The 26228-nt window shown below is 47.5% G+C and overlaps 1 protein-coding gene across 1 annotated transcript; it reads right to left on the bottom strand.

The window, feature by feature from the left end:
- Nucleotides 1-4006: 4006 nt before the first annotated feature.
- On the bottom strand, nt 4007-17519 carry DACT2 (dishevelled binding antagonist of beta catenin 2). Its single transcript, XM_075411936.1, has 4 exons — nt 17195-17519; nt 11594-11726; nt 9840-10127; nt 4007-6603 (listed from the first exon to the last, which is right to left on the bottom strand). Exons 1-4 carry the CDS (start codon nt 17432-17434, stop codon nt 4820-4822), a joined length of 2445 nt encoding a protein of 814 aa, XP_075268051.1. The 5' UTR covers nt 17435-17519; the 3' UTR covers nt 4007-4819.
- Nucleotides 17520-26228: the final 8709 nt, after the last annotated feature.

Below are 26228 nucleotides of genomic sequence, written 5' to 3' on the forward strand. Positions count from 1 at the left end.
GGGAGGGAGAAGAAGGGGCAGAATTTTCTAATAGCTAGTGATGAGTAAGCTTCAGACGATTCGGAATTCAGGTGCAAATCGGGTGAGCACAGATGAAGCTTCCTTGAGCACCTTGGTTTAACAAAATACAGCACGGAATTATTTTCAAGAAATTCAGCCCACTCCAAAGTCATATTTAATAGAGGCATCCCCAAACATTTTAGCTTCAGTATGTGTGATTAAAACAAAAAAGGGAAATGTTCACAGTACTAATTTTAATCAGCGCTCTCCGATTCTTAATACCTCTCCAGTATGGAGACCTATTTTCTTTGGAAAATAGAGTCAGAGTCAGTGACAAGAAACGGTGTAGTCCAAAACTCTGCTTGGCTTCCAAAGGAATGTCTGTAGACTTAATTACATCCACCCATCCACTGAAGTGCCTCTTCCCAAATGTCTTTATCTATATCTAATGCTTGAAGATGTACGGCAAATTTCCATTCCAAGAAATAACTTCATGAGCCTCAGTCCTCACAGAATGTATCAAGTTCTACGCCAAGGTGAAGTTCCCAGCAATCAGAGGCCACGGTGTAGCTGATCAGGGCCCTGTTCCTCCACTAATGCCGCAGTGAAATAGCGATATTGGGCAGGCAAGAGATATTGATCTGGTTACGCACGGAAGGATGGCAAACAACAGTTAGTGAGCACACTCCGTGTATCATCAGGCAAATCTCCTTCCCTTTGCAAGTCATTTGGGTTCATGTAGACCTTGGCCATAAAAGGCATCTGAGATAAGGAATCTGTTTAATTCCGGTGATCTCAGCATTGGGTATGCCTTAGCTATGAACTTCTTCCACTCCCTTGCATTAACAGGTTAAACAACGGTTCCTGCGTTGCGTGTTTAAGACACAACTGATTTTGATCCCGACCACAACTGCCCCTGCTCTTGCCCTTTGCAGTAAGTGAGGGTCAGGTTAAATGACCCTCCTAATCAAGAGCGTGATAATGAACTTCTACTTCTCGTATTTTGATTTTATTCTTAGATGATTTTATTCTGACCAGCAGTCACTGCAAACGAAGGTCTGGTCTGAAGGACGGTGTGTCCAGCGAAACATCGGTTCTCTGACTGCTCCGTGGTTTGGGTGGTAGCGGAGGTGGACTCGCAAAGCTCAGATTCTGCCAACGCCAAGAAGGCCGGCAGTTACCCAGTTGCAAAATTATTAGAGCAATGAAAGGATTAATGAATTCCGTCTGAACATGAGGAAGAACTTCTTCCCTCTGAGGGTGACGGAGCACTGGAACAGGCTGCCCAGGGAGGTTGTGGAGTCTCCTTCTCTGGAGATATTCAAGACCCGCCTGGACAAGGTCCTGTGCAGCCTGCTCTGGGTGACCCTGCTTCGGCAGGGGAGTTGGACTAGATGACCCACAGAGGTCCCTTCCAACCCCTACTATTCCGTGATTCTGTGATTCTGTGAAATTTTCAAAAAGCATAATTCTGATCTATCCTGCAAATTGCTCTGAAAGCTTTCCTAATTCCCTTTCTATTCTCTTTGTTTTCCTTTCTTTTCTTTCCTTTGCGATTTTAGAAGCAATTTGCTCCCACACCGAAGTGCAAATGCCTGCCTCTGACAGCAGGAAACCGCTGATCTGATGCACAGATCTCAGCAGTGGCTGATTTTGATTCGCTAGAGCTTGGAGGGATGCTGCCAGATGTTCGCTCCCGCGACGGAGACGCTGCAGAAAGCTGTCCTGCGGCAGCCCACAGATCTACACGCTTGCAAATCAAGTCACAGGGAAAGTGCGAAACTTCTCGCTCCTGAAGCGTGTCATCAGGCTTGGTGCTAGACTGCCGATTCAATCACCGGCTGACATTTTTTGCATTCTCTTAGGCCTTTATAGTACAAGGCACTGCAAGGTAAAAGGATTTTGTGGATTCCTTCTGGAAGGGAAAACAGACTGTGAATATTTCTGTTTGGTATTGCCTCGACCACAGGTAAAGCTGGGCATCCCTTATTCTCCTTAGGTGGCTTCACGTGGATCTGAAAGCTGTTTAGATGATGTTTAGTACATACATATAAAAGAACAGCAGATCAAAGTATTGATATTTGTTGATTTTAAATATGTTTCAGATCTGTTTGGTTCAGAGGCAGGTATTCCCGGGTGCCGACAGCCCACGATATCCGAAGGACAGAGCACCGACAGGCGTCACATTTGGGCACAGCCGTCATCAAAATTCTCAGTGTACACATCAACAAAACATACTAATTTTTACCCGTGTACTGAACTACAATCATATTTTTGGTCCCAGTGCACCTGGAGTATCGGCTGCCTGAGTCCCTTACCCTGCTTTGCACTGTCCTGTTTGCCGGCACGTCATCACATTTCTGTCAAATTAGCCAAGGATGATGATGTTTGTGCCAGCTTTATGCTTTTACGTCGGCTTTAGACTTTCATGCTGGCTTTACGCTGGCTCTGGGAGGAGAGACGTTATCTGACCCAGCAGAAAGCGTGAGCAGTAGAGGCAGCGATACCTCTTCTGGCATAAAACCTGTCAGTACAAAATTAAGTCATCATTTTTCTTTATTTGAATTGGCAGGGTGAGTTGATTCTGGATAAGCACTTTCATCATGTGTCTGGCAACATTTCTGACGGAGTATTAACAGCCCTAAAGCGGGATTTACTGAGTTGTGGGACCACAAACTTCTCGTTTGAGCTTACTCTGAGAAAAAGGCAGGGAGCTACTGGGTGGTGGTTTTTACCAGGTCTCAGAACGCTCCTACCCAGGGCAGGTTGATACTTAGGAACAATTTCCTCCCCCATGAAAAAACCACACTCCAAATCCCTACCTAACCGATAAACCTCTCCTCAGTACAGAAAATCCATGGATTAAAGGTTCATATGTAACTTCTGACACACTCCCCCAAGCGAAACCTTTTGTGAAAGCGGGAAAAAGAATCCTTTTGTGGCGTAGAAAGTCAACAAGGCATAAATCACTATTTTGTTTGCTCTGTTGCTAGATATGCTGAACAAGAAACCGCCACCAGACCTGTGAAATTCCCATTAATCCTGTTGGAGTGATTATGTCCACTACTCTTGTGGCCACGAAAAAATGTTTAAATGCAATTCACTGACAAAAATGTAGTATTTTCCTAGTTGCAGTAAGGATGGTGTTATGCACTATCTCAAAGACTTGAATTAAATGACTTTACGTGACTTTTACTTTTCTCCACCTCAATTTCCAAAAATTATTTGAAATTAGAGTGGTTTAAAAACATAACGTAGCTGCCAAAGAATGGAAGGCATTGGCTAGAAGTTTAGTCTTTCAATACTTCTGTTTGCTAATGAATCCTCGGAGTAAACAAGCACTCTTCCACCCACAGCTTCTGCAGAGCACTTGCCTTTTGTTTCAGACCCAGCACACTGGGCTGCATGAGGCAATGCCTACGTCTCCCAGGCCAGGAATGCGTTCAGCTTGGGCACTGAAACAGGGTAGGAGGATAATACCTGCTCTTTGGTAAACACGGGGTGAACTTCAGCTCAGCCTCCGGATCGCTGTGCTCAGAGGAAAGAACTGGGACTGCCTGTCTGAACACACAAAAAATCACCTCATCAGTTTAGGAACTGATTCAAAGCTTCACATAGGTGCCCCCAAATGCATTCAACACACATTATGTATACACAAATACATGTCTAAATTAAGAGTGTCTTGCGACAAAATTGCATCAATTTAAGTGAGTCAGTGAAACACTACCCTGTCTTCTACACTGTTTTTAAATTCACCCCTTCAGAAGCAGGTGCTGAAGCAGGTTTCCTGAGGGGGAGGCTGAAAGGACCCTGGCTCTGACCGAGCTGGAGCAACCCTCTGAAAAATAAAAAAGAACTCCTCTGCACAGCGGTCATGAAAACACAGGTGTGTTTCTCCAGAGAAAGTTCCTCTGCATTCCTGACGCAACATTAACAGTTCAGAATGATTTTCTTTGGAAATTGAAGTCAGACAAGCACAATTTTCAGAAGTACATTAAACAGCATTTATTGAGTTTGCAATTTCAGGGGAAAAGCCATAATCTCAGTCCCAGCTATTCACACACTGTGGCACTGAGCCCTCATGTTCTTTCACCCATTCAACAAATGAACAATAACATGGAACATCATGAAGAGGGGGCTTGGAAAAAAAAACAAACCCTATACTCTCATTTTGAAAACAGGAAACAAACTGAGGTCTTGTTCTCATTCACAAATACATTTGCCTTCTTGATTAAACATAGTACTTTTTTATGGAGGAACTGACTCGTGCTCCTGATGTTTGGGAGAAGGTATGGGATGGTTGATCTGAAAGAAAGTAAAACTACAGAGAGCACCGAGAGCTTTTCCATAGGAGCACAGTGACAGCCGGATGGTTAATGCAGACTTTGGACTGCAAAAGAATTCCTCACAAGAGGGAGGGATGCTACCAAATATCCAGCTGGGAAGAGCCCCTCTTCTTGGGAAGCCTTTGTGGCTGGGACTGTTTCTGTGGGTGCATGCAGTCAACAAAACGTCAAGAGCCTGCCTGTAAAATCTTACGGCAGAGGTTTTCATTTTCACCACGGTGACCCTTCTGCATCGTAAAAAAAGGCATCACACAATATACACAGATCCATATTTACAGAATAAATGGCAAAAGAGGAAATTAGATACAGTGACATTTATGTCCAGGCATTAGCAAACAAGGTCCCTTGCGCTGATTCAGGGGTTATTCACCGTTCACTTAAGCAAGTCCTTTTCTCTGCACATGGGTTCTCTTGTTTTGCAAATGAGAGCCAGCAGGAATGTCTCACTGTAAGAAACAGATGCTTGCTCTCCCTCAAACCATGGTCATGACCTTCAGAGAGGCAGGCTGGAATCTCCTAATCTTCTTCTTTAGCGCCTTTGAAGCTTTGATGCGACAGATTTTGGGCACTGGGGGAAGAGGCTTGGAAGAGGCCTGGACAGCCCCCGATTGCCTGACCGAACCTTCGGGCCAAATCAGCTCGCTTTCATCCCCCTCATCGTAGTCCAGGGCAAGGCTGCTGCCGTTACTGCTGCCATCCGAGTCGCTTCCGCTGGACTCGCTGTCCCCGAAGCGGTTAGTCGTGAAGTCACTGACCTCCCCTTCGCTGGTCTCCGCGATGGTGGAGTGGAAGAGGGAAGCGCACTCAGCAGAGTACTCGGAGTGGTCAGACTCGCTCTTGGCATCAGCTCCATGGCGCTGGGCCCTGGAGCGAGCCCTCGCGCTGGCGGTGCGCAGGACGCCGGTCCTCCGTGCCCCCAGGCCGAAGCTACTGGAGAGTCCGGCCAGGTGGGCCTTGGCAGAGATCTCCACTGTCGACTGCCACTTGCGCTGCTTCTTCTTGCCGGCTGCTTCTCCGCAAGCCGCTTCCAGGGAATATGGCGCGTTGGCAGAGGCTCTGTAGAGCTCTGGCCCGGATGGCACAGCGGGGAGCCTGACCTGCACCGGGAACAGGCTGGACTCCGAGCACGACCTGCCGCTCACATCCCCAGAATACGAAGGTCTCCGCATGAGGCTCTTTGCTCCATGTGGTCTCTGGGGCTGATTCCACTCGGCGGGCAGCCTGGTAGGCCCGTGGAACCCTCTCGCCTTCTCCACGCAAAAGGCTTGTCTCCCAGGCCGTAGCACCTTTTCACTGTTCCTCCTCTTTATCTTCACCGCCTTCATTTTGGAGCTGGCAAACTTGACCCCGACTTGGTGGGATTCTGCAGGGACGAACCGAGCATGGACGAACTCGCCCCGTGCCGCTCGCTCGTGACCCCCGGTAGCAGCCAGCTTGGCGTTGCTGCACCTCTTGAGGAGCGGCTTTCTGGGTGGGGTGGCTTCAGCGTCCCAGGTGCCCGGGCTGGAGTTGTCCTGGCACAGCTGCAAGCAGGACGAACCGCGCTCCACGCTGCTCTCCGTGGCTTCTGCCAGAGGAGATCCCCGTGCTGCTGACTTGGCAGGGTAACAGCTATTCACAGCTGACGGCCCAGGGTCGGGCCGGGCGCACGGCTGTTCTTCATTCACACCGTGCACCGTCTCCTGCTGCTTGGCACATTCCCCCTCCGGCACCTCTCTCTGCAGCTTCCCTTCAGCTTTGTTACTTTCTGGAAAACTCCCTTGTTTTTCCAGCTGGCTACCGCTGCTGTTAATTTTCACTCCACCAGCGCTGGGGGTTATAACGAGTCTCTGGTGCACCGTGGCTGGCTGGCTCTTTGTTGAAAGCCACTCACCGGCATCAGCCCGACTGCTCCCCTTGCATCTCGTCAGCTGCAGTAATTTATCGATGTAACCCCCCGGCTTGGCCTCGGTGGCTGGCCTAGTCCGGATCACGCCGGGACCCGTGGCACTAGGCGTGTGTTTGCTGGGAGGAGGCGGGAGGTCTGCTTCTGGGGATGTCCCCACCAGCGAGAAAAGGGGACTTTGTAAAGCCACCGCGTGCAGGGGGCTCGGGTAAGGATACACATCAACGCCATTCCTGGAGACCAAGTCGTTTTGGAATTTGGGGTCCACGCTGAGCAAGTGCATGTCTCCGGCATGGCACAGAGGCAACATGGATTTGGGATCTGTCTCTTTCTGAAATCTACCATCTGCTGGAATGAGTCTTTCCAAGTCACCTACACAGTGGATGAAAATAAATAACCTAATTAAATCACAGACAATTACATTCAAACTGGCTTATGCTAAAAATGCTATTTCAGAGGGATGTGCTAGCTTTTACTAAATCAGTAGCACGAATGAAGAAAATAGTTTCAGTCCTCCAGGATCACTGAATCACTTCAAGGTTTTTATTCACCTGAGTGTAACAGAGATTAGAATGCCTTTTAGTGCCAATAATAAAACTCACGCCTTGGCAGAAAATTTAAACTGTGCTGCACGGATGAAAATAAATCTGAGCATATATAAAAATGTTCTAGAATGTCACAGACTAACAGGAACCCAACCAACTAAACAAAAATAAGGGATTACTTGCATTTCTTAGCAGAGATAAAAAGTGAAATCCAACAACCAGAACGCCTGAAGCTGAATGTCGTATAAAATTATCCAATACAACAGACACAGTTTTTGAACGCTTCTCCCCCAGGACAGGATCAAGACTTCCTCTGGATATACGACTGTAACTCGGAAATTACTGAATTTTCCAGCACGCAGAGTCAATAGCGTTTTTTGTGAAGTGGCTCGATTTGAATTCCAGCTTTTCCTCCAACCCTTTTATGTCATGTGTCTTGGAAAAATCTATAGTACTCAACCAGCTACTTTAAGAGGACTCAAGCAGACACTAGGTTATAGCGTTTCTTAACCTCTTCAATGCTGGAAGCTGTAGTTTATTCTTTTGCATTTTGCTTTAGTGAGGCATTGGCAAACAGATGCACTCAACACATGGGAGAGCCATTAAAGAATCATGCATCCCATAGGCCAGAGAGTGATGTTACTCCACTTTGCCTGAACCCCAAATCCAGTGAAACCTCCTAACTGGATCTCTCATTTCATGTGATAACAACGTTAACAGTCTCCAGCCTTTCTCAAGTAACTTCTTAGAGTATTTCATTCCAGCAAGAAATATTCAGGGGTTTTATTAACAGGCAGAAAATCAGGAATGCCATAATTCTGTGTGTGTTTTTTTCCAAAGTCAACATTAAGGACATAGAAGAAGAGACTAAAGAACCTTTGACAGAGCAAAAAAAAATCTGAGGGTAACTACTCAGGCAGATGCGAGGCTCAGTCCCTGAAGCTGGCATCGATGGCCACCAATTCAGATCTCCTAAATTCTGGAGTACTGTCAAGATTGCTGTAAGTTACACTCGAGTGCTGCACCTTCCTCTCAGGAGCATCTCTTGTGCGCTGAGAGGACAGGCTGTGTTCTCGCGTGACGCAAGACTGTTCCATCCAGACAAGTCATCCCATCGAGCACCATGGTGCTGTGCTACCTCTGGTACTAAGAGTGCTGGAACCATCTGGGGTTAGCTTGGATTTCTCTGTATGACAGTGCAGAGCGCAGTGCCAACACACCCTGAGCTAGCTGATTTCCTGGCTGCTTCCTGCTACCAGGAAACCCAACCACCAAATCCAACCGCATCTTTCACTTGCAATGACTATTTCTGTCCTGTGACAGGAAGCTTTTGAAAGACTTCAAAATTCAGCCTTGTCTGCAGTGTCCTACCTAAAGCACTTACAGACCCGCTATGGCAAAGGTTAGGGTGATGACTTCTCAAACAACGTATTTTCACAATGAAAATTCTTCAGGAAATTGTTGGCACTGTGTAGTGGCGTGCTCTTGTGCAAACAAACCAGGAAGGTGTCAACACAACGCTGTGCTTGTGGTGTCTTGGCAAGCTTTCCGCTTGCCACTGAAAGAAAAGGCAATCGGTTTGTGCCTGCAGTTACCTGTGGGGACAAGCTAAGGAGAGGAAAAGAGACATTTCTTCCCCTCTCCAAATGATGCTCTTCTGAAGTAACATCTTGCGTCAGTTCCTGCAATGTGGACAACCTTGCAAGACTTGTTTCTTCAAGGCTACACCCACGATGAGCCCACCACTTATGTTTCTGACACTGAAGAAAGCAAGAGGTTGAAGAAGGGAGGTGGTGGTGGGAAAAGGAAGGAGGGCTGAAGGAGGTCCGTAGCCTCACTCCTGCACCCCTACTTAACATCAGGTATCCCTTTTTCTGCTCATCTATCTCCATAGCCAAAAAACCATAAAGCCCCAGGGGTCTTAGCAAAATGTTGCAAGGCAGGAAAGTTTCTGATAGAACAAGAGTCTGCAGTCTGAACATGGAAGCCACAGATCACCAAGCCCAGCTCCATCCTCAGCCTCTGAGAAGCCTTGAGAGGACTTTGCCTTTATGCTCTAACTTTCCACCACTTCAGGTGTGTCTGCACAGATAGGCACAGAGCGGGTGGTCTTGTTTCTGCTCCAAGCAAGCCAGAGGTGAGCTAGCTCAGGCCAAGAAGCTGTGGGAATGACTCCAGAGCGACACGGTACTTGAAACGACGTTCCCCGTGGCTTCCCTGATTCTATAATGGAACTGTCACACATCTGGCCAGGTCACCACATGAACTGCGCTAACACAAGGTTGCTCTGAGGCCACGGAAGCACCCAAAATAAGAAGTCACATGCTGTCCCTTCACAGATGGGTAAATAAGAGATCTGGAATATTAACGGACTTGTCCATTTTGTCTAAAGGTATGGTGCAAATTCACGGCTGATCCACTGCTAGGCTCATGACTCGTTCCTAGATAGTCAGTTAACCTTTGGTGTCTGTTATCCCTAATAACAGAGATAAACCGTAGCTAATAAACTATGAAAAGGAGTATCATTTGAGTCCACATTAATTTGAATAAATAGGGCAAGGTATATACAAGTATTACCATACTCATTTTACAACAGATTGAGAAAACAGGCACTAAGCCTGGAAGTGTCTCCTCCTCCTCAGATTTCTGTAAAATCTTTCTCAGTAAAACGCATAATCTCTAATTTTGAATTCACCTTATATTTTACATACATCCCCACACCTTCACACAAGGTATTTCAAACACTGCAATTTTTCTGATTTCACAAGCAGGTAAATTTAAAAAAAAAGTATCTCCACATTCATCACAATTTTATCTCATGCACTTAAATATTTTTTCCATTTCTAAATGCATACATCCTCGTATTTATTATTGTTTAAAAGTATCTGAGTACGAGACAAGTGAAAGTTGGACAGTAAATGGTTTGGCTCTCTGGTTTCAATTAATTCTCACTTTGTGTACTGAAAATGAGTGCTATATATTGATTACACATTGGTATATTAGGTTGTAAAATAATAACCAGGATTCTGCCCTTCTCTTGAAGGCAGTTCTGCAGCCGACTACCTGTGGAAACTGGCCTCGGCCGGGACCTGGCAGGAGTCCCAGCAATGTCTGCGCCAGCTGTAATCCGACATCCGTCGCTGCCATAGGTCCCCTGCTGCTGGAAGCTGGTGGTGTGCACAGTCGTTTCATCCGCGGACTTGGGTCGGTAATCAAACACACTGAGCCTTGCTTTGGGGTGTTGAGAGCCGGGCAAGAGACTGGCGTGGCAGGAGGAGATGGACTCGCTGTACACAGAGGTACAAGAATTGGAGAGTGAGCAAGAACCACCGTCGCTCAGGTCATAGAAGCCTGCAGTTAAAATAAATTGGGAGGTATTTCTTATTTACAGTAACTAAACATGCTCTGTAGAAGAAAAATGCAGAGAATAGCATAAACCTTAATTTGCAATGTGCCACAGGCCTAACTTTATGATCATTTATTCGGGTAAATTCAGCAGAAGTATACTGTAACTCAACCATCTTTTATTGGGCTTCTGCACATTTACCTGGGCCCTGAGCCAGCTTGGCACGCACATGCATGCTTAGTTCTGAGGGCGGGATGGGGTGAAGTGCAGCACCATCACACCCAGTTCTTCACTGGAGAACGTCTTTGGGGACTGTTATGCAACTGGTGTAAAACAGGGCCGTTCTTAGGCTGTTGTAACTTGTGCTAGGTGGATACAAGCACTGCTTGGATGGGAAAGTAGAGTAAAATCAGCCTGCGATCAGAGCTGCCAAGTCTATGATGGCTGGAATGTCTAAGGGCAGAGAACGGAGGCTATCTTCCCTCTCCAGGTCTTGTGATCATTGCCAATTAACTAGGGAAGTTTTAAAAAAAGCTCTGTATAAATTCAAGATAGGCATTTTTATTATTCCCCTCTATATAAAACAAACAGAAAAGGAAGCTGTCTGCTTTTGAACTGTATGTTCCTAAGCGCACAACTCCTGAACACTCAACAGAAACTCACACTTTTTATACCCGCTCTACCCAGTAATAATACCTGGCTGCAAATCTGTATGCTGAAAATACAAAAATTCTTTCCTCGTCTCACTGAAGACTTAAGGCTTTTCAAAATTCTGTTTAAAAAGAAGTGTTCCCTTTGTCCCAGACTAGATAAGAGAAACTGGTTTTAACAGACACCCTAGCTATAAAAGTCTGCAGTACAGCTCGCTCTGTGAATAAGAAACCTGGAACTCAGTCTCTCTGTCCACGAGAGCTTCAGTCAGCAAGCTGTTGGGGTGGTTTATCTCAGTGTCTTCTAACAGAGCTGTTTCATTTTTATATAAATGATCCAACATTCATTTGGCCAGAGCACTGCAGTGGTAGTGATCTTCAAAGCCTTAGTGAGGTTCAGGACCCTTCTTGGATTCAAGCAGAGCATTGACATGGACGTTGGTCTCCTTCACTTCTAGTAAATACTCTAGCCGCTTTGCCAACGGTCATTCTGCACTGGACAAGGTAATTAATTAATAAATCTGTCTCCTCCCCTGTGCATTTGTGGCTAAAATGTCCATTTTAAAATAAAGAAAAAATCCAAATTCAAAAAAACCCCACTGTTTCAGGGAATAAGCTATTTTCATCTGACTCAACCTGGCGGAGATGTTCCCACCAGCCCTGACAGCGTGTGCTGTGCCAGACGAGGACTCTCCCCCTGAGCCATGGGGCTCTGCTTCTGACCAAACAATATCTTGGTCAGCAAGTTTTGCTTAGCAGTTGGCACCCTCCAGTTCTCCTTGCACCACATGCCTGCGAATAACCCACCACGTGCGCATTACCTGAGCTGGGCCGGCTGTCACTATCCAAGTACTCGCTGGAGGTCTTACTGACGTCCAATTTCAGCTCACTTATCCGCTGGTCCAGCTGATCCAGGTGGCTTTTCAAGCCGACGTCCTGTCTCCTCAAACGAGACTAATTCACAAGTCGAGGGAAGGAGGAGGAAATGAAGAATAATCACAGTTAGAATCTCAGCAGCAACACATGAATTCAGGCCATCTGTGCCGGACAGACTCTGCTCTCACAAATTGGTTTGCTTAGCTAGGGACTGTCGCAATTGGCCTTCTGTAACGAGACTGACGTAATGGACATGTACAAAACATTCTTTTTCTCAGTATATATTGTCTTCTGCCCAGCTGAACGTGTCCTCAAAACTATTCACACTGAATACACTTCTTTTAACCTTTGGGGTTTTTATTACACCTATGGCAGGAACTGTATCTCTAAAGAGGATGGCAATCTTTTAACTAATTAACATATTAATATGGATACTGCGTTTTGCCATACACTGCCTCTGAGAAGAAGATGACATCTCTTTACAGCTGAAAAGGTGCACTGCACAAATTGTGATGCATAATTTGCCGAAAGCTTTGCTTGCATGTCTCATGGCTAGGTATTTCCATGCATTTTACACACGGAGAACGCGACATCTGAATTCTGTCGTGAAAATGACTACTTTTAAAATAAACGGGTGTCTGAAGCTTGTGAATAATCCCTCAGAACCCAGCAACACGGCCCCTCTGCTGCTATCGCTGAGCAGAGGCAACAGCTCCCACAGCTGCTCCCCCAGTATTTGTGCCCACAGCTTAGCGAGGCAGATGGCCAGGCGCTCGGTACCGGCCAAAGAACCACTCTTGGTTTCTGCCACAACCTTCTCACGTGGCACTTGGCAAATCACCTAGGCCCCGTCACTATCCTGGCAGCTTCTGATCATATCACGCCTCACCATCCATCCAAGAGGACTTCACAGAAGGGTGGTCTCTTGAAGCTGGTTGTAAAGTTGTGCTCAGAGCCCTCGATGGGCCAGGTTTCCATTCAGTAATGGAGAGAAAGACATGACTTGGATTCTTCTTTCTGTGCACGTCTCAGATTTAAAAATTCAAGTGGCAGTTCTAGCAGCACTTCCAACCCCAAATAAGAAAAAAATACCATCTAGGTCCCTTGAACTAACTAAAGTATCTGCAAAATTAAACGACATGCAGAAAATTAAAACCAGTATGTACATATTTTCGACTGCACGCCTCTTGTGTTTGGATTATTCAGCTTTTAATATTTGCATTTTTAGGTTTCTCCATAACTACGAATACTAAAAGCAAGGAAAGCTAAGATCCTAAGGTAATCGGTAAAAGATTAGAAGCTGGGGTTTGAGGAAAAGATAAAAAAACAGACATCCCGAGTCTCACAAGACTACTATTACAGCTGGTGATGCTGCTGAGAAGAATAAAAAGCTATTTCTAGCATGCTTTTATGGAGAACTGGAAGAACATATAAGACACAAGAAGTAAAGCCCCTTTATGTTAGTGTCACACATCTAGAAAGGTTTACGCTCAAGAGGCTCATTACTGCTTCCTAGGAAAACCCGCGGTGATTTTCCCTCGTCTTGATTCATAGAAACAAAAAGGGAAGAACTGGGTAATAAAGGAGATTTTCCACCCCATCTGAATGACGAACGTGTGGCCTCCTCGGCACTTCTTTATTTCCTTCACGGCGAAAAAGCAAAAACACGCCGTGCCTCCTTCAATCCCACCTACTCAGGAAATCACAAAGTTTTGTTTTCACGGTTGGAATTAATTGCTTAATGATTAATGTTTTGCCAGCCAATCCCTCAGTCTGTGGTTTCTGATTAATGACAGAGAGGCCACAAGGCTCTCAGGTATTCAGAGATTATTTATTATACCTCCAGGTTCCGTCTGCGCTTTCACAGCGTTTTAACCAACACACATGATTTACATCATCATTTTTAACCCTTTTATGGTGTCTCACACCATTGGGTTTTCATGTTCCTGGCAGACTTTGCAGCTTTGATCTTTCAGTTAACTCCTTCCGCACTCCAAGACGGGAAGCATTCCTCAAACCACTTGGGTGAGGATGACTTTTCCGGTGTGTTTGCTTGGGGTTGTTACTGCTTTAATAACCACGCTAAGCGGCACCCAGAACAATAAACCCTAAACACTCTCTCAATTCAGAACATGAATTTTACATGAGACAAAACCTTGCAGGTGAAACCATCTGTTTGCTTCGGGCGATACAGCTGCGGAGACTTCTGTACACCACACAACGCAGGACCAGACCTTCCAAATCAATCGATGGCCAACAGTTTTTCGGGAGACGAATCTGGGATATCGTCATACCCCTCGTTTTTCAGAAGGAAGAACACTCTCTGAAAAGCACGTTCCTTTAAATCAACACAAATTGGCACCCCAGATCAAGGCACCAAAACCCACTTCACTGTTCCTCTCAACTGTTAATCTCTTCACTCCAGCTAAAGGGGAGTGTGTGTGCGTGCGTGACATTTATTGGTTGTAGATTAGCACCCAACAATTTCATTAACCCAACTGTATTTTGGAATGGCACAAGATAGCATTACTCTTACCTAGTTTTGCACACCAAAAATCTATTCACCCTTAGGTCTTTTTGTAATGATGGTGGAAAGCAGCCAGCTTCAGAAGAAAATTAATCTCACCTATCCCAGACCCTTATTCTACAGTGAGGTGAATTGCTGCTGCAAGCGCCTCTTTCTCTCAGTTGACTAAAACTTCACTGGTTTAATATAAAAAAAATATATATATATATAATCCTTGATTTGAAAAATGTTTTTTCTATTTAAAACTATCTAAAGGGGAAAAAATCTGCAAAATGCAGGGTACCAGGTGTTGGGGTTTTTTTTCCCTGTTCAGTATAATGTGTCCCTTTGCACATTTTTATAACAGCGTTAAGCCACCTGAAAGCTTGCAAAAAACCCCCATCAGATTCAAATCAAATCAACCCACTTTTATAATAAATATGTTCTCTGAAGAAACAGCTGAGAAACTACTGGATGCTGCAGACTTAGACATCCATCTACTTTGACAGTGCAAGTGTCACACACTCCTTTGTACCAGCTTGAATGTGCATCTCTTTTTCCCCTCTGTGTCGCCACGATATAGTTTGGCCAAGAGACTACTTTAGCACCTTTGGGACCGCTGGCAGTAGATGGCATCACTTAACTCTGCTTCTCTTCTCCTACAAAGTCGATCCTGCCTGCACCATAGGGACCTGCAGCTGCCAGAAGAGTCCCTGGCCACCGAAAAGAGCCTCTGGCTGGGACAAAAAAGGGACACGATGGCTAGGGACAGCAGAAAGCCCGCGGCCTGGCTGCCTACGGCCTGGTGTCTGTCGCTGGGGAAGGGACTGGGATGCTGGAGCCGCATCCCCACATGGTCCTGACAGCTTCGATGGCTCTGCTCTACCCTGTCCCATGAGCGGCACTTGACTCCTTCAGGGTACGGCCTCTGCTCTTCTGCTTCTCACCTTACCACCACAGGAGAAGCGTGGCTTGACTCTTTTAGCTGCCTTGTTTCCATCACTGCGATGCCTTGAGCCAGCTCCAGCTGATACACCTTTATATTGCAAGGACCAAACTTCTCAGCAAGGAAACCATGACCACCCCAAAGCCCAGGACTACAGCCCTACTCGAAACTTGGATCAAGATACACCGCGAGGCAAAGCTACATTCACACTGTTAATGAGTTTCTCAATCTGAAAGCTTACGGAGCAGCGATCGCATACTCTATCATCCATGGGCCAAGAACAACAACGATGAAGACGTAACACTCCCTGAGCAATGCTGTGCTTTGCATTTTCTGCCGGTTTTAGTTTTAACTTCATTTCCTGTGATCATGAACAGAATTTTCAAGGGGTTTGAGTGCAATACACTGCTCATGAGTCACCAAGAAAGGGCTTTCAGCCTCCGGACACCGAGTTCCTGGGATCCCTGCATTACTTCTAACAGGACTGCGAAAAGCCTGTTTTCAACTGGGTTTACTTTGCGGTTAAGCAGCTTTGAGGTATGCACCTCTACTCAAATACACGTCTGCAATTTGCAGGGGGAAAGAAACCAATAAAGGTACCAGCTACGCCAGTCTGAAAAGCTTCCAGCAGCCACGGGTCAATCGGAAGGGCTTTTTATGGCTACTCAAGGCATTCACACAAGTGGGGTTGTGCTGCAGAACGCGCCCCTGGATTTATGCAGTCCTGAGCTGTAGGAAGGCTTCCACCCCCTGGAAAACACAGTTCCCCATAATCGCACTGGCACCTACTGGCGAAATCTGCCTCTCTCCAGCAGCATCCACACCCCGCATTTCTAAGGGCAGAAATTTACAGCCTAGTTTCTTCCATTTTAATACCCAGTTTCTCCCATGTCCTTGGAAAGCCCTGTAAGGTACCAGCAAAGTCCCGACGAGCTAATCTTCTATATTCATATTTTATTTGAAAAATATATAAACAAATAAGTAATTAACGAACAACGGCTGACATGAAAAAAGAACAGTCACTGCGGTCAGAGGTCACTGGGTGTTTCTGTTAACCCGGTGGCCCCCGACAGGCAATAAATGCCTTTAGTTTAAAAAAAAAAAAAAAGAAGAAGAAAATACAGCGGAGGCATTAGTTAAAATTATCAATGACAGGTAATAAAGTGGCTGGCAGTCCACTTGTCTGGCTTTTTTTTTTTTTTTTACTTTAATCAAGATACCCCCGCCGCTGCGTTTTCAGACGTGGCGGCCAGGTTTCCGTGAAGGTTAAAGCCGGTTTTATTCCGAGATGCTGCCCGATAACGCTGCCTGCGGGGAGCAAACCCCCGCGCTGCCCTCACGCCCGGCTGATTCCCGACGGCCGAGCCTTGCACCAGCACGGGGAGGGAAAGGGCTCTGCGTTCAGTCTGCGCCTACTGAAGTAATTGCCCACAGTAGAGATTAAAGCCTTTTGCCCTTTGATTGTTGGCTCACCTATGAAGCTCGCTCCAGCTGCAATCCAAATTATTTTTTTTTTTATTCCCCTTTCATAAAAAATCCCATGCAAGCGGCCGGCGTTCAGACTCTACACGCATTCGGTCACGCTCCTCTTTCCATCCCGCAACCCGTGGCAAGAACGCAGCGCTCCCCGCCCGCGACCCCCTTCCCGGTGGGCTGACTCCCACCGGCACCCAACGCGGGCGTACGTACACAGCCAGTAGGCGCACGGGTAGTAGGTAGACAGGTAGTAGGCAGACATACAGGTAGTAGGTAGACAGCCAGAGCCCTGAGCGCCCGATCTGTCTACGCACACCTCGCTATTTTGATCTCCAACCGCTCCCCTCAGCGTTCCCCTCAGTGCTCAGCGCTCCCCTCGCCGCTCCCCTCAGTGCTCAGCGCTCCCCTCGCCGCTCCCCTCAGTGCTCCCCGCTCCCTCTCAGCGCTTCCCTCAGCGCTCCCCTCAGCGCTCAGCGCTCCCCTCAGCGCTCCCCGCTCCCCCTCAGCGCTCCCCTCAGCGCTGCTCCCCCTCAGCGCTCCCCTCAGCGCTCCCCTCAGCGCTGCTCCCCCTCAGCGCTCCCCGTTCCCCCTCAGCGCTCCCCCGTCCCCGTCCCTTACCAGCTGCTCCTTCAGGGCGGCGAGCGTGGCCTCCAGCCGCTGCTCCTTGCCGTGGGCGGGAGGGGGCTGCTCTCCTCCGCCCGCCACCGGCCGCTGCGGCATGGCCAGGGCTGCCCGCACCAGCTCCCGCTGCTTCTCCCGCAGCACCTGGAGCTCCCGGAGGCCGGCCAGGGCCGCCTGCAGCCGCTCGCCCACCCGGCCGCGATCCCAGCCGCCCGCCCGCGGGGCCCCCGGCAGCATCGTCAAGGCTGGGCCGCGACCCCGGCCATGGCAGTGAGGAGAGGCGGAGAGGAGGGGGGGGGGGGCTGCTCCCGCCCCGCTTCTGGCACCGGAGCGAGTGAAGCGCGGCCGCGGCGGCTGCTGCGGTTTTGGAGGAGAGGGAGGGGAGAGGGCTGCGGGTAGCGCCGGGGCCACCTCCCGGGGCGGATACGCGCCGAGCCCAGCCCGCTGCCCGCCCGCCCGCTCCCTCCGCCCCGGGGGCAGCCCCGGCCGCCTCCCCCGCCCCGGCGCCGGCAGGGCCGCGGGGCCTCCCCCTCTCCCTCTGTCAGGCGCGGCAGAAACCGGCCCGGCGGGGGGCTGACCGCACCGGTTCGCTTGCTCGTACTGGGTTGTTCATTGCCGCGTTGGGAGCAAGGCAGAGAGGCATCTTCTCCCAGGTCCAAGTGTTCCTCAGCTCCCCCCCCCCCCAGGTCATCTGCTTTAAATGGGGCTTGGAAACACAGTCGGTCGTGGAAATCCAAGGCCACGGTGCTGCTGCGACCAACAAACGCCCGTGTTTCTGTCCCCCAAGGTGCAAAGCCGCTCCGTGCAGCCCGTAGCGATGCGGAGGGGGAGAAGCAGCCCTGGTGCCAAACGCAGCGGAGGCCGTGCTGCAGGAGAACGATTTTCCGCTGCCTGCGGTGAAACAAGAAGGGTTTGGATGGCACAGATCCTGAGGTCACTATGTGCCCCGCTCAAGGACATTGGAATGATTTCAGGAGAACCAGATGATCTTCAAGGTGCCTTCCAGCCCTTACCATTCCACAATTCTGTGATCCTCCGGGAAGCGGTGAGCGCACACGCAACCTGTCTGTCCGTGGCGAGCTTCTGCTCATCCCATGGCACGTCTTTCAAAGCTTTAATTTGAACGCCGCTGGACTTGGTGCCAACACAAGTTGAGTGAGCGGGAACTGGTTGCTCTGTCATCTGTTCTTCAAGCTGCTTCTTCACCGTGTGCGGGTGGGCCTTTCTGCCGCGGAGCCTGCAGCCAGCCTACCCTTCCCTGCAGCTGTAGGGATGTCAGGAGCACCGGGGTAATGCCAAATCCATCTCCTCGCTGGAGGGGGCCAAATTACTCGTGTGTTTATTCATCGAGTCCCTGTTTGATAGTCCCAGCAGGACCAAGCATTGCTTTCGCCATGTCGCTTTCCACAGTTTTGATGCAGCTTGAAGATTTGAGGACGATATTTACCCTGCAAAGTCAAACTATGTCAGAAGGGGTCCAGAGATGTCCCGTGCTGACAACTCATGCACAAATGTTCCCAAGTGCCTCCAGCTGCAGGTGGAACTGCAGGAATAGGAATGAGTGACACTCACGGCACTACAGTGCTTAGTTATCACATGTCTATGACACGTATGACATCATCTAAGGCATGTTTTGGGGTTCTTTTCTTTTTAACGAGTATGCCTCTCCCCTTCTTCCTTCTGCATTCATTCATCTCGCTGAGCTTCCCTGAGCAGAGCAATGCCTCAGTGCCAGCATGACCGAACTCTTCGTCTACAAGGTGGAAAGAAAAACGGAGTTCAGAACCGGGAAGCTCTTGAAGGGGCTGACAAAGTGCATGAAACGCTGTCACCTCTCGGCTGGAGGCTGGCAAACAGCCATCGGCGTGTGGCTTGTGGCAAGAAACTTGTAAAATGCCGTTGCAGGCACGAGGAACTGGAGTGTTTCTGTAAATCACTCGGCTTGGCACTTGTTAAAACAGACATACAGCACAGTTCCTTATTTTCCTCAAACCATGTTCTAACATGACCAAATAGGAGTCACCAACACAAATACCAGTTAGTATATACTTGCTAGGAGAATTAGAGAATATAAGGTCATATATCTTTCTTTTCCTCCTTCCTTTACCAGGAACTGTTGTCCTTTGCTCTTTGTTCTTCCTCTTCTTTCATCTTTTTATCTTTTCATACATTAAATCCCAAATGGGCTATATCACAGCAGTATCTTTATTCTAATCAGCTTCCTGATTATCCCCTCTGTTGTACTGATTACTTTCTTCCTCAGAACCCTTTTGGCGTCACGTAATCTTTCCAGATAACTCAACAAATAGCTTGTGTTATCCCATTTCTGGGGGAGAGAGTGAAAGGTGTCAATCGCCCCCAAATTTAGAACCATGAGATTATGTGGGGGAGTGGTAGCAGTAAAGGTGAAAGTTTCATAGTAGGGACTTACAAAACTTCTATTATTCGTAATGGCTGATAGAGAAGAATGTTTGATATTGGTGCTCTGCAAAGTTTCACTAGACTTCAAGAATGACTTAAAAAAAAAAGGGAGCAATCTAGAGGTAACACCTCATTTTGCTGCCCAACTTTAGTACACTGCGTCCAAACACTGAAATGTAGCTTGTACTTCTCAGGAGCCAGAAGGTTTGACTTTTCACTTATGTTGCTTTAATTCCATTAATTTCAACGACGTTATTCTTGATTTATGCAAGAAGTGGAATAAGATTTCCGTTTTCCACCTATGGATGCTGAGGTAAACTAAATTTTACAAAAAAGCTGTAGTAAAGGAACGATATGGTTGCAAAATTGGTAGGAAATAAACGAATCACCAAAACAGTGGGAAATAAAGAAATTTGTCTACGTAAGCTTATTTTAGGTTCTGATTTGTATGATGTGAGCGCACAGGGTTGTTCTACAGGTCTATTCCTCAGCAAGTGTACAGTGAAAGGTGGCTGATCAGTGGGCAACTACTGGACGTCCTCTGTCCTCGTGCTCCAGCCCCGTGCCTGATTTACTGCAGATCATCCAAGCTGTGCACTGCTGACAGAATTTCCTTTTTGCTTTTTAAAAACACACTTAGCATTCTAGCTTTGAAGTGCTTTATGGTGTGAATGAATAATGTCTTTACAACATCCCAAAAGGTATAAATCTGGTCTTGTTTTCTAAGAGGGGACCTGAGGCACTGACTTGCATTTCAGAGATGCTCGCTCGTTTTAGGTGCCCGTTAGAGATGCCTTTGGCCTGATTTTTCAGCGTACTTGGTATTATAAGGTTAATATATATATGTATTTTATTGTTCCAGGCAGAGTTTCCTTTGACTTCGGTTGCAGTTCTGAGCACTCAGCACTTTGGTAAATTGAGTACCGGGCATTTTAATTTGAATCCCTAGAAAAACGAGGAACGCAATTAGTGCTCCTCGTACGGAGCCAGCTCGGGTGTGCCTGCACCTGTGGTAGAGACCCGCCTGAGGAGGGAGCAGAAAGGAGGCAGGTGTTATTTACCCTGCCTGGCAGATGGAGACGTACAAAGAGCTGAACCCTTTTACGTGGGATCGAAGAGGAAATCTGCGGTAGGACTTGAAAGCGAGGCCAAATCATTAACGTGACCGCAGAAATGACTTTATTCCTTCTTTTGTGGGTGCATATTAGCCAGGCTGCGTGGGACTGATGTTGAGGATGGGGCAATTTGTATTGATCTCCAGATGCGTTTAAAAGAAAAGTGGTTGAATGTTTGCCTTGGATGAAGTCCAGAGTACACAAAATGCGTCGGTATACCAGACAACTTCAAGAGCTAAATTGCGGTTCGCTTCCCACGCTTGCGTGTGTTTTGTTGTGAAAAATCCTTCAGAGGGTTTTTTGGTAATACCTTGCAGAGGGATATAGAGTCTCTCCACACAGGCTTCAGCCTGTGTGTATTTTAGTTGTGTCGTTAGCCTGTACTGGCCTTGGCACGTATAGAATCATAGAATTATGTAGCACCAGTTTAAGAAGAATCTGTTTGTTTAGGACTCTCCCTCAACATGGCAGAACACTCCGTGGGTGTCCCAGCATCCTCACTTTGCCAGCCAGCCTCTCTGGCCTCGGTGTTGTCCTGCTGTTCCTGGGAGCTCTACAAGCCTCTTGCCATCGGTCCGGCTCAGGGTCTCATGCAGAGATACTGCCTAAGGGAATCTTCAGAGCTGTTGACATGAGGCAGATGTTTAGAAGGTTAGCTGGAGGATGCAGAGCGGTCACGTGTGGATTGAGCCAAGCCTGACACAAGCCATGAAGCTACTCAAGGTAAGGCAAAGTGCAATTCTTATACCTGTTGCTCGTTGTATGCCCGAGAAGACATGTACTGAGCCTATCCTTTCTTGCAAACGGACGGAGGCACTGCTTAGCGGTACAGGGTTCTGCTGCGATGTGGAGCGGGGCCTGCTGCCATTTTTTTTGAAATGTTAAATTCAACCATCAAGAATATTGTGAAAGTGGACTAAACCCTTACGTTGCTGGCACTGAGCAGTGTTAGTTCTGCTCGTGCACTGTTTGCCAGAGAATACATAGTGTTGCATGTCCCTCTGTGAGGTGACTGTAAGTAAATTGCCATCGTCCAGGCATGTCGTCTAATTAGCTGAGCAGCTGCCTTTGAAAACATTCTTCTTAAGAGCTGATGTCTCAAGGATTACTTTATTTAATTAGAAAGAAACAAATCACTGGTGGAAAGGTCTCTTTCTAGAGTTCAGAGAATTTGATTTGAATTGAAAAAAATGACTTTTTGAACTATAGCTTACATGGTAATGGATAGGGAAAAGGAAGTGAGAGTGCAGCTGGCAGATACAGCTTCTGCTACAAAAACAGATTTGAGTTGATGGAGGTCTTTAGAAAGAGGAATCTTCTAAAAACACGAGTAAAATCCTGCCTTCAGCTACCAGGGATTAGGAGATGCCCATCTGTTTTTGTGATTATTTCTGTTTATTTTTCGCAAGGCTGCAGATTGATTCTCTTGTGACACTCCCAGCACAGTGGTGGGGGTTGCAGGGAGGGGAGCGGGGAGGAGGCTTTGCTGAGGACTGTTACAAGCTTAGCATGAAAGTGCTCATTTTATCTCTTTCCAGTTACTGCCCTCCAACTGAAATCTTTGTAACTAAAAGTCCGTATTTTGGGCCATGTGAAAATGTGTGTATATCCATAAATCTGTTGATAGATAGGCAAACTGAGGGGGGACATGAGCAACTGTTGCACAGATGGGGACTCAAGAAGCACAGAATATAGAAACGTAGAATCGTTCAGGTTGGAAAATACCTTTAAGCTCATTGAGTCCAACTGCTAATGCAGGACTACCAAGTCCACCACTAAACCATTGTCCCTAAGCACCAAATATAAATGTCTTTTAAATACCTTCAGGGATGGTGACTTCACCACTGCCCTGGGCAGCCTGTTCCAATGCTTGACAACCCTTTCAATGAAGAAATTTTTCCTAATATCCAATCTAAACCTCCCCTGATGCAACCTGAGGCCATTTCTTCTCATCCTATTGCTAGTTACTTGGGAGAAGAGACCAACACTCACCTCATTACACCCTCCTTTCAGGTAGTTGTAGAGAGCCGTAAGGTCCCCCCTCAGCCTCCTCTTCTCCAGACTGAACAGCCCCAGCTCCCTCAGCCGCTCCTCATCAGACTTGTTCTCCAGACCCTCCCCAGCCTCGCTGCCCTTCTCTGGACATGCTCCAGCCCCTCAATGTCCTTCTTGTAGTGAGGGGCCCAAAACTGAACACAGTACTCCAGGTGCGGCCTCACCAGTGCTGAATACAGGGGCACGATCCCCTCTCTGCTCCTTCTGGCCACACAATTCCTGACCCAAGCCAGGATGCCTTTGGCCTTCTTGGCCACCTGGGCACACTGCTGGCTCATGTTCAGCTGGCTGTCAACCAGCACCCCCAGGTCTTTTTGCTCCAGGTAGCTTTCCAGCCACTCCTCCCCAAGCCTGCAGTGTTGCATGGGGTTGTGATACAAGTGCAGGACCCGGCATTTGGCCTCATTGAACCTCATACAGTTGGCCTTGGCCCATCGATCCAGCCTGTCCAGATCCCTCTGTAGACCTTCCTACCCTTGAGCAGATCAACACTCCTGCCCAGCTTGATGTCATCTGCAAATTTACAGAGAGAACACTTGATCCCCTCATCCAGATCATTGATAAAGATATTAAACAGAATTTGGCCCAATACTGAGCCCTGGGGAAGACCACTTTTGACTGGCTTCCAGCTGGATTTAACTCCACTCACCACCCCTCTTTGGGCTCGGTCATCCAACTAGTTTTTTACTCAGTGAAGAGTACGCCCATCCAAGCCATGAGCAGCCAGTTTCTCCGGCAGAATGTTGTGGGGAATGGTGTCAAAATCTTTACTAAAGCCTAGGTAGACAATATCCACAGCCTTTCCCTCATCCATTAAGTGGGTCACCTTGTCATAGAAAATATGCAGGAGAATGGAGAAAGTGGTGGGGACCAGAAGTGCAGGTAGGCAGAAAGAGTGGCACACAGGAACCAGGATCATAGAATCATAGAATCACTAAGCTTGGAAAAGACCTCTAAGATCATCAAGTCCAACCATCACCCCAACACCACCATGCCTGCTAAACCATGTCCTCAAGTGCCACATCTACATGATTTTTGAACACCTCCAGGAATGGTAACTCCACCACTGCCCTGGGCAGCCTGTTCCAATGTGTGACCACTCTTTCAGTAAAGACACTTTTCCTAATATCCAATCTAAACCTCCCCTGATTCAACTTGAGGCCATTTCAGGGGAGTCTTGGAGCTTTGAGTCTGGGGACAGAAGCCTGAGAGTTAAGCCAGAAAACAGAGTTAAGGGCATCAGTATTCAGAAAGAATGGGAAATACGGGGACCTAATAGAGAACGGAAACCAGGAGAAAAAGTGATACAATTTGGTGTGGCTGTAATGACCTCTTGCCAAGGATCTCGACAACATTGCCATCCTAAATTAACAGAGATGAAGTGGAAGCACAGAGAAATCATTTGAACTACGGAGGTCTAAGTTTACAAGAGATCATAACCAGAGGTGCCTGGGGGTCACATCTGTTGAGAACAGTTGGCCTGGGGCCAGAGGTCAGAGAGTCACGGCACCTCCGTGTCTTCACAGACACAAAGTTGGTGTAAGACTCTTTGGAAATCAAGGAAATTTTTAATTTGGCTTTGCTAAGAATGAGATGCCAAATGTGGATGCTGGGTGCTTCTGCCGTGAGGTGGAGAGACCCAAGGCAGGAGCTGGGCCAGAAGGCTGTCCCACAGAGACAGGTGTAGGGCAGTTTTTGAAGAGGAGGTATCACAGAATCACAGAATCACAGAATATTTGGGGTTAGAAGAGACCTCTGTGGGTCACCCAGCCCAACCCCCTGCCCAAGCAGGGTCACCCAGAGCAGGCTGCACAGGACCGCGTCCAGGCGGGTCTGGAATATCTCCAGACAAGGAGACTCCACAACCTCCCTGGGCAGCCTGTTCCAGGGCTCCGTCACCCTCAGAGGGAAGAAGTTCTTCCTCCTGTTCAGCTGGAACTTCCTGTGCTTCAGTTTGTTCCCGTTGCCCCTTGTCCTGTCGCTGGGCACCACTGAAAAGAGTTTGGCCCCAGTATCAGTAACTTGCTGCCGAGAGGGGCAGCCATCCTTCCCATCACTTCAAAACCATGTCTCTGTTGTGATGGAAAGAGCCAGGCTGGCTGCTTGATCTGGGGTGCAGGCATGAGGACATGGAAGCACGGTCATTCTGCTGCTGCTGTGGATTAGGCTGCTTTGTCCACGCCGGCACTAACCCTCCTCTGAAGCGGCTTGTAGCCTTGCCCTGGATTGTGCTCGCACGGCGCCGATTGCCCTCGTTCACCTCAGCTCCTGCAAAGACCAGTTTGCAGGTCAACGCTTGCCTGGAGTCGGGCACACAAAGCCAGCACACAGTCTGCCTCATGCTGTTACATCAGAAGACGAGACAACTAATAATTATATCTCCACATCGAGTGATACCTTCTTTTACACCTATTGGTCTCACTCATCAGCATCCTGATGAAAATTCAGAACTGACTACTAGTCAATCCTGATATTAGTCCCTAATTCCCTCTCGCAGCCTCCCTCCTTTCCATATTTCCTCCCACTAATTATAGCTTGTATTTCCTTCCCAGCAGAACCTCACTTTCTTCCTGTCCTCCTGATTTCTGTTGGCTCTGCAGCAATATTTTTCTGCCTTCATTATCATTCATTAGCAAGTTCACATCACCTGGAGGTTTCATTACGATATTGTTTAAACGCCTCTTCTTGATCATTAATATTAAACGCAAATTCCAGCAGCGTCGCGGTACAATTCCAGACACCCCTCCCGGGACTCCTCGGTCCTTGCTCTTTGTTATTGCTTTCCCTTTACTTCATTACCCTTCAGCAGCTTTTCGGTATAGGTGATCATGTTTGCGTATCCAAGCTGCCACCTTTTCTGTTTGCATGCCAGATTACTCCGAGTGATTTGCAATCCCCGATTCCGTGGCCTGCACTTATTCTTACATGCGCAGCTTATTTTTACTTATGGGCTTTTCTGCTACTGTTGGCAATATTTTTGGATTGCGCATCTGTCTTCTAAAAATATTTGGAATCACAGTCTCTGCTGTTTTGTTGATTCAATCATTTATCATTTTTATTTTCCTCCAGTATAAGAGATCCCAATTTTCTTCTTTCACTTGTCCGGCATTAATAAGAAATTCATCCATCAAAGCCTTTAAAGTTACACCAGTCAGAGAATTGTTGTTCCGTTGCTTTATATTTCACATTGTGTGCTTCACATCAGATTCTTAACTAGCATTGCATGTGGATTTGTATTTTCACCGTTCTTTGTGCGTGTGTGAGTGTGTGTTTAACTCCTTGTGATCTTTCTGTTTTCAAAGTTCCATACTTCTCTGAAAAACAAAGCAAAACCTGGTGTGTGTAATGCCTGAGCCTACTGCTTTGAAAAAGGAATGTTATTTCCAACAGGAAAAGCTACGTGCCAGTGTGTGGTTCCAGAGTATAAAGTATATCTCCTG

The sequence above is a fragment of the Opisthocomus hoazin genome, chromosome 2 (assembly GCF_030867145.1).
Source record: "Opisthocomus hoazin isolate bOpiHoa1 chromosome 2, bOpiHoa1.hap1, whole genome shotgun sequence".
NCBI lineage: Eukaryota > Metazoa > Chordata > Aves > Opisthocomiformes > Opisthocomidae > Opisthocomus > Opisthocomus hoazin.

Bases quoted from the DNA above. Each gene is read 5' to 3' on its own strand.
- DACT2 (XM_075411936.1), bottom strand. From the start codon at position 17,434: ATGCTGCCGGGGGCCCCGCGGGCGGGCGGCTGGGATCGCGGCCGGGTG. The intron at 11,727-17,194 runs GTAAGGGACGGG...CTTGTGAATTAG, and splicing joins CCGCCCTGAAGGAGCAGCTG to TCTCGTTTGAGGAGACAGGA. The intron at 10,128-11,593 runs GTAATGCGCACG...TTTTAACTGCAG, and splicing joins TGACAGCCGGCCCAGCTCAG to GCTTCTATGACCTGAGCGAC.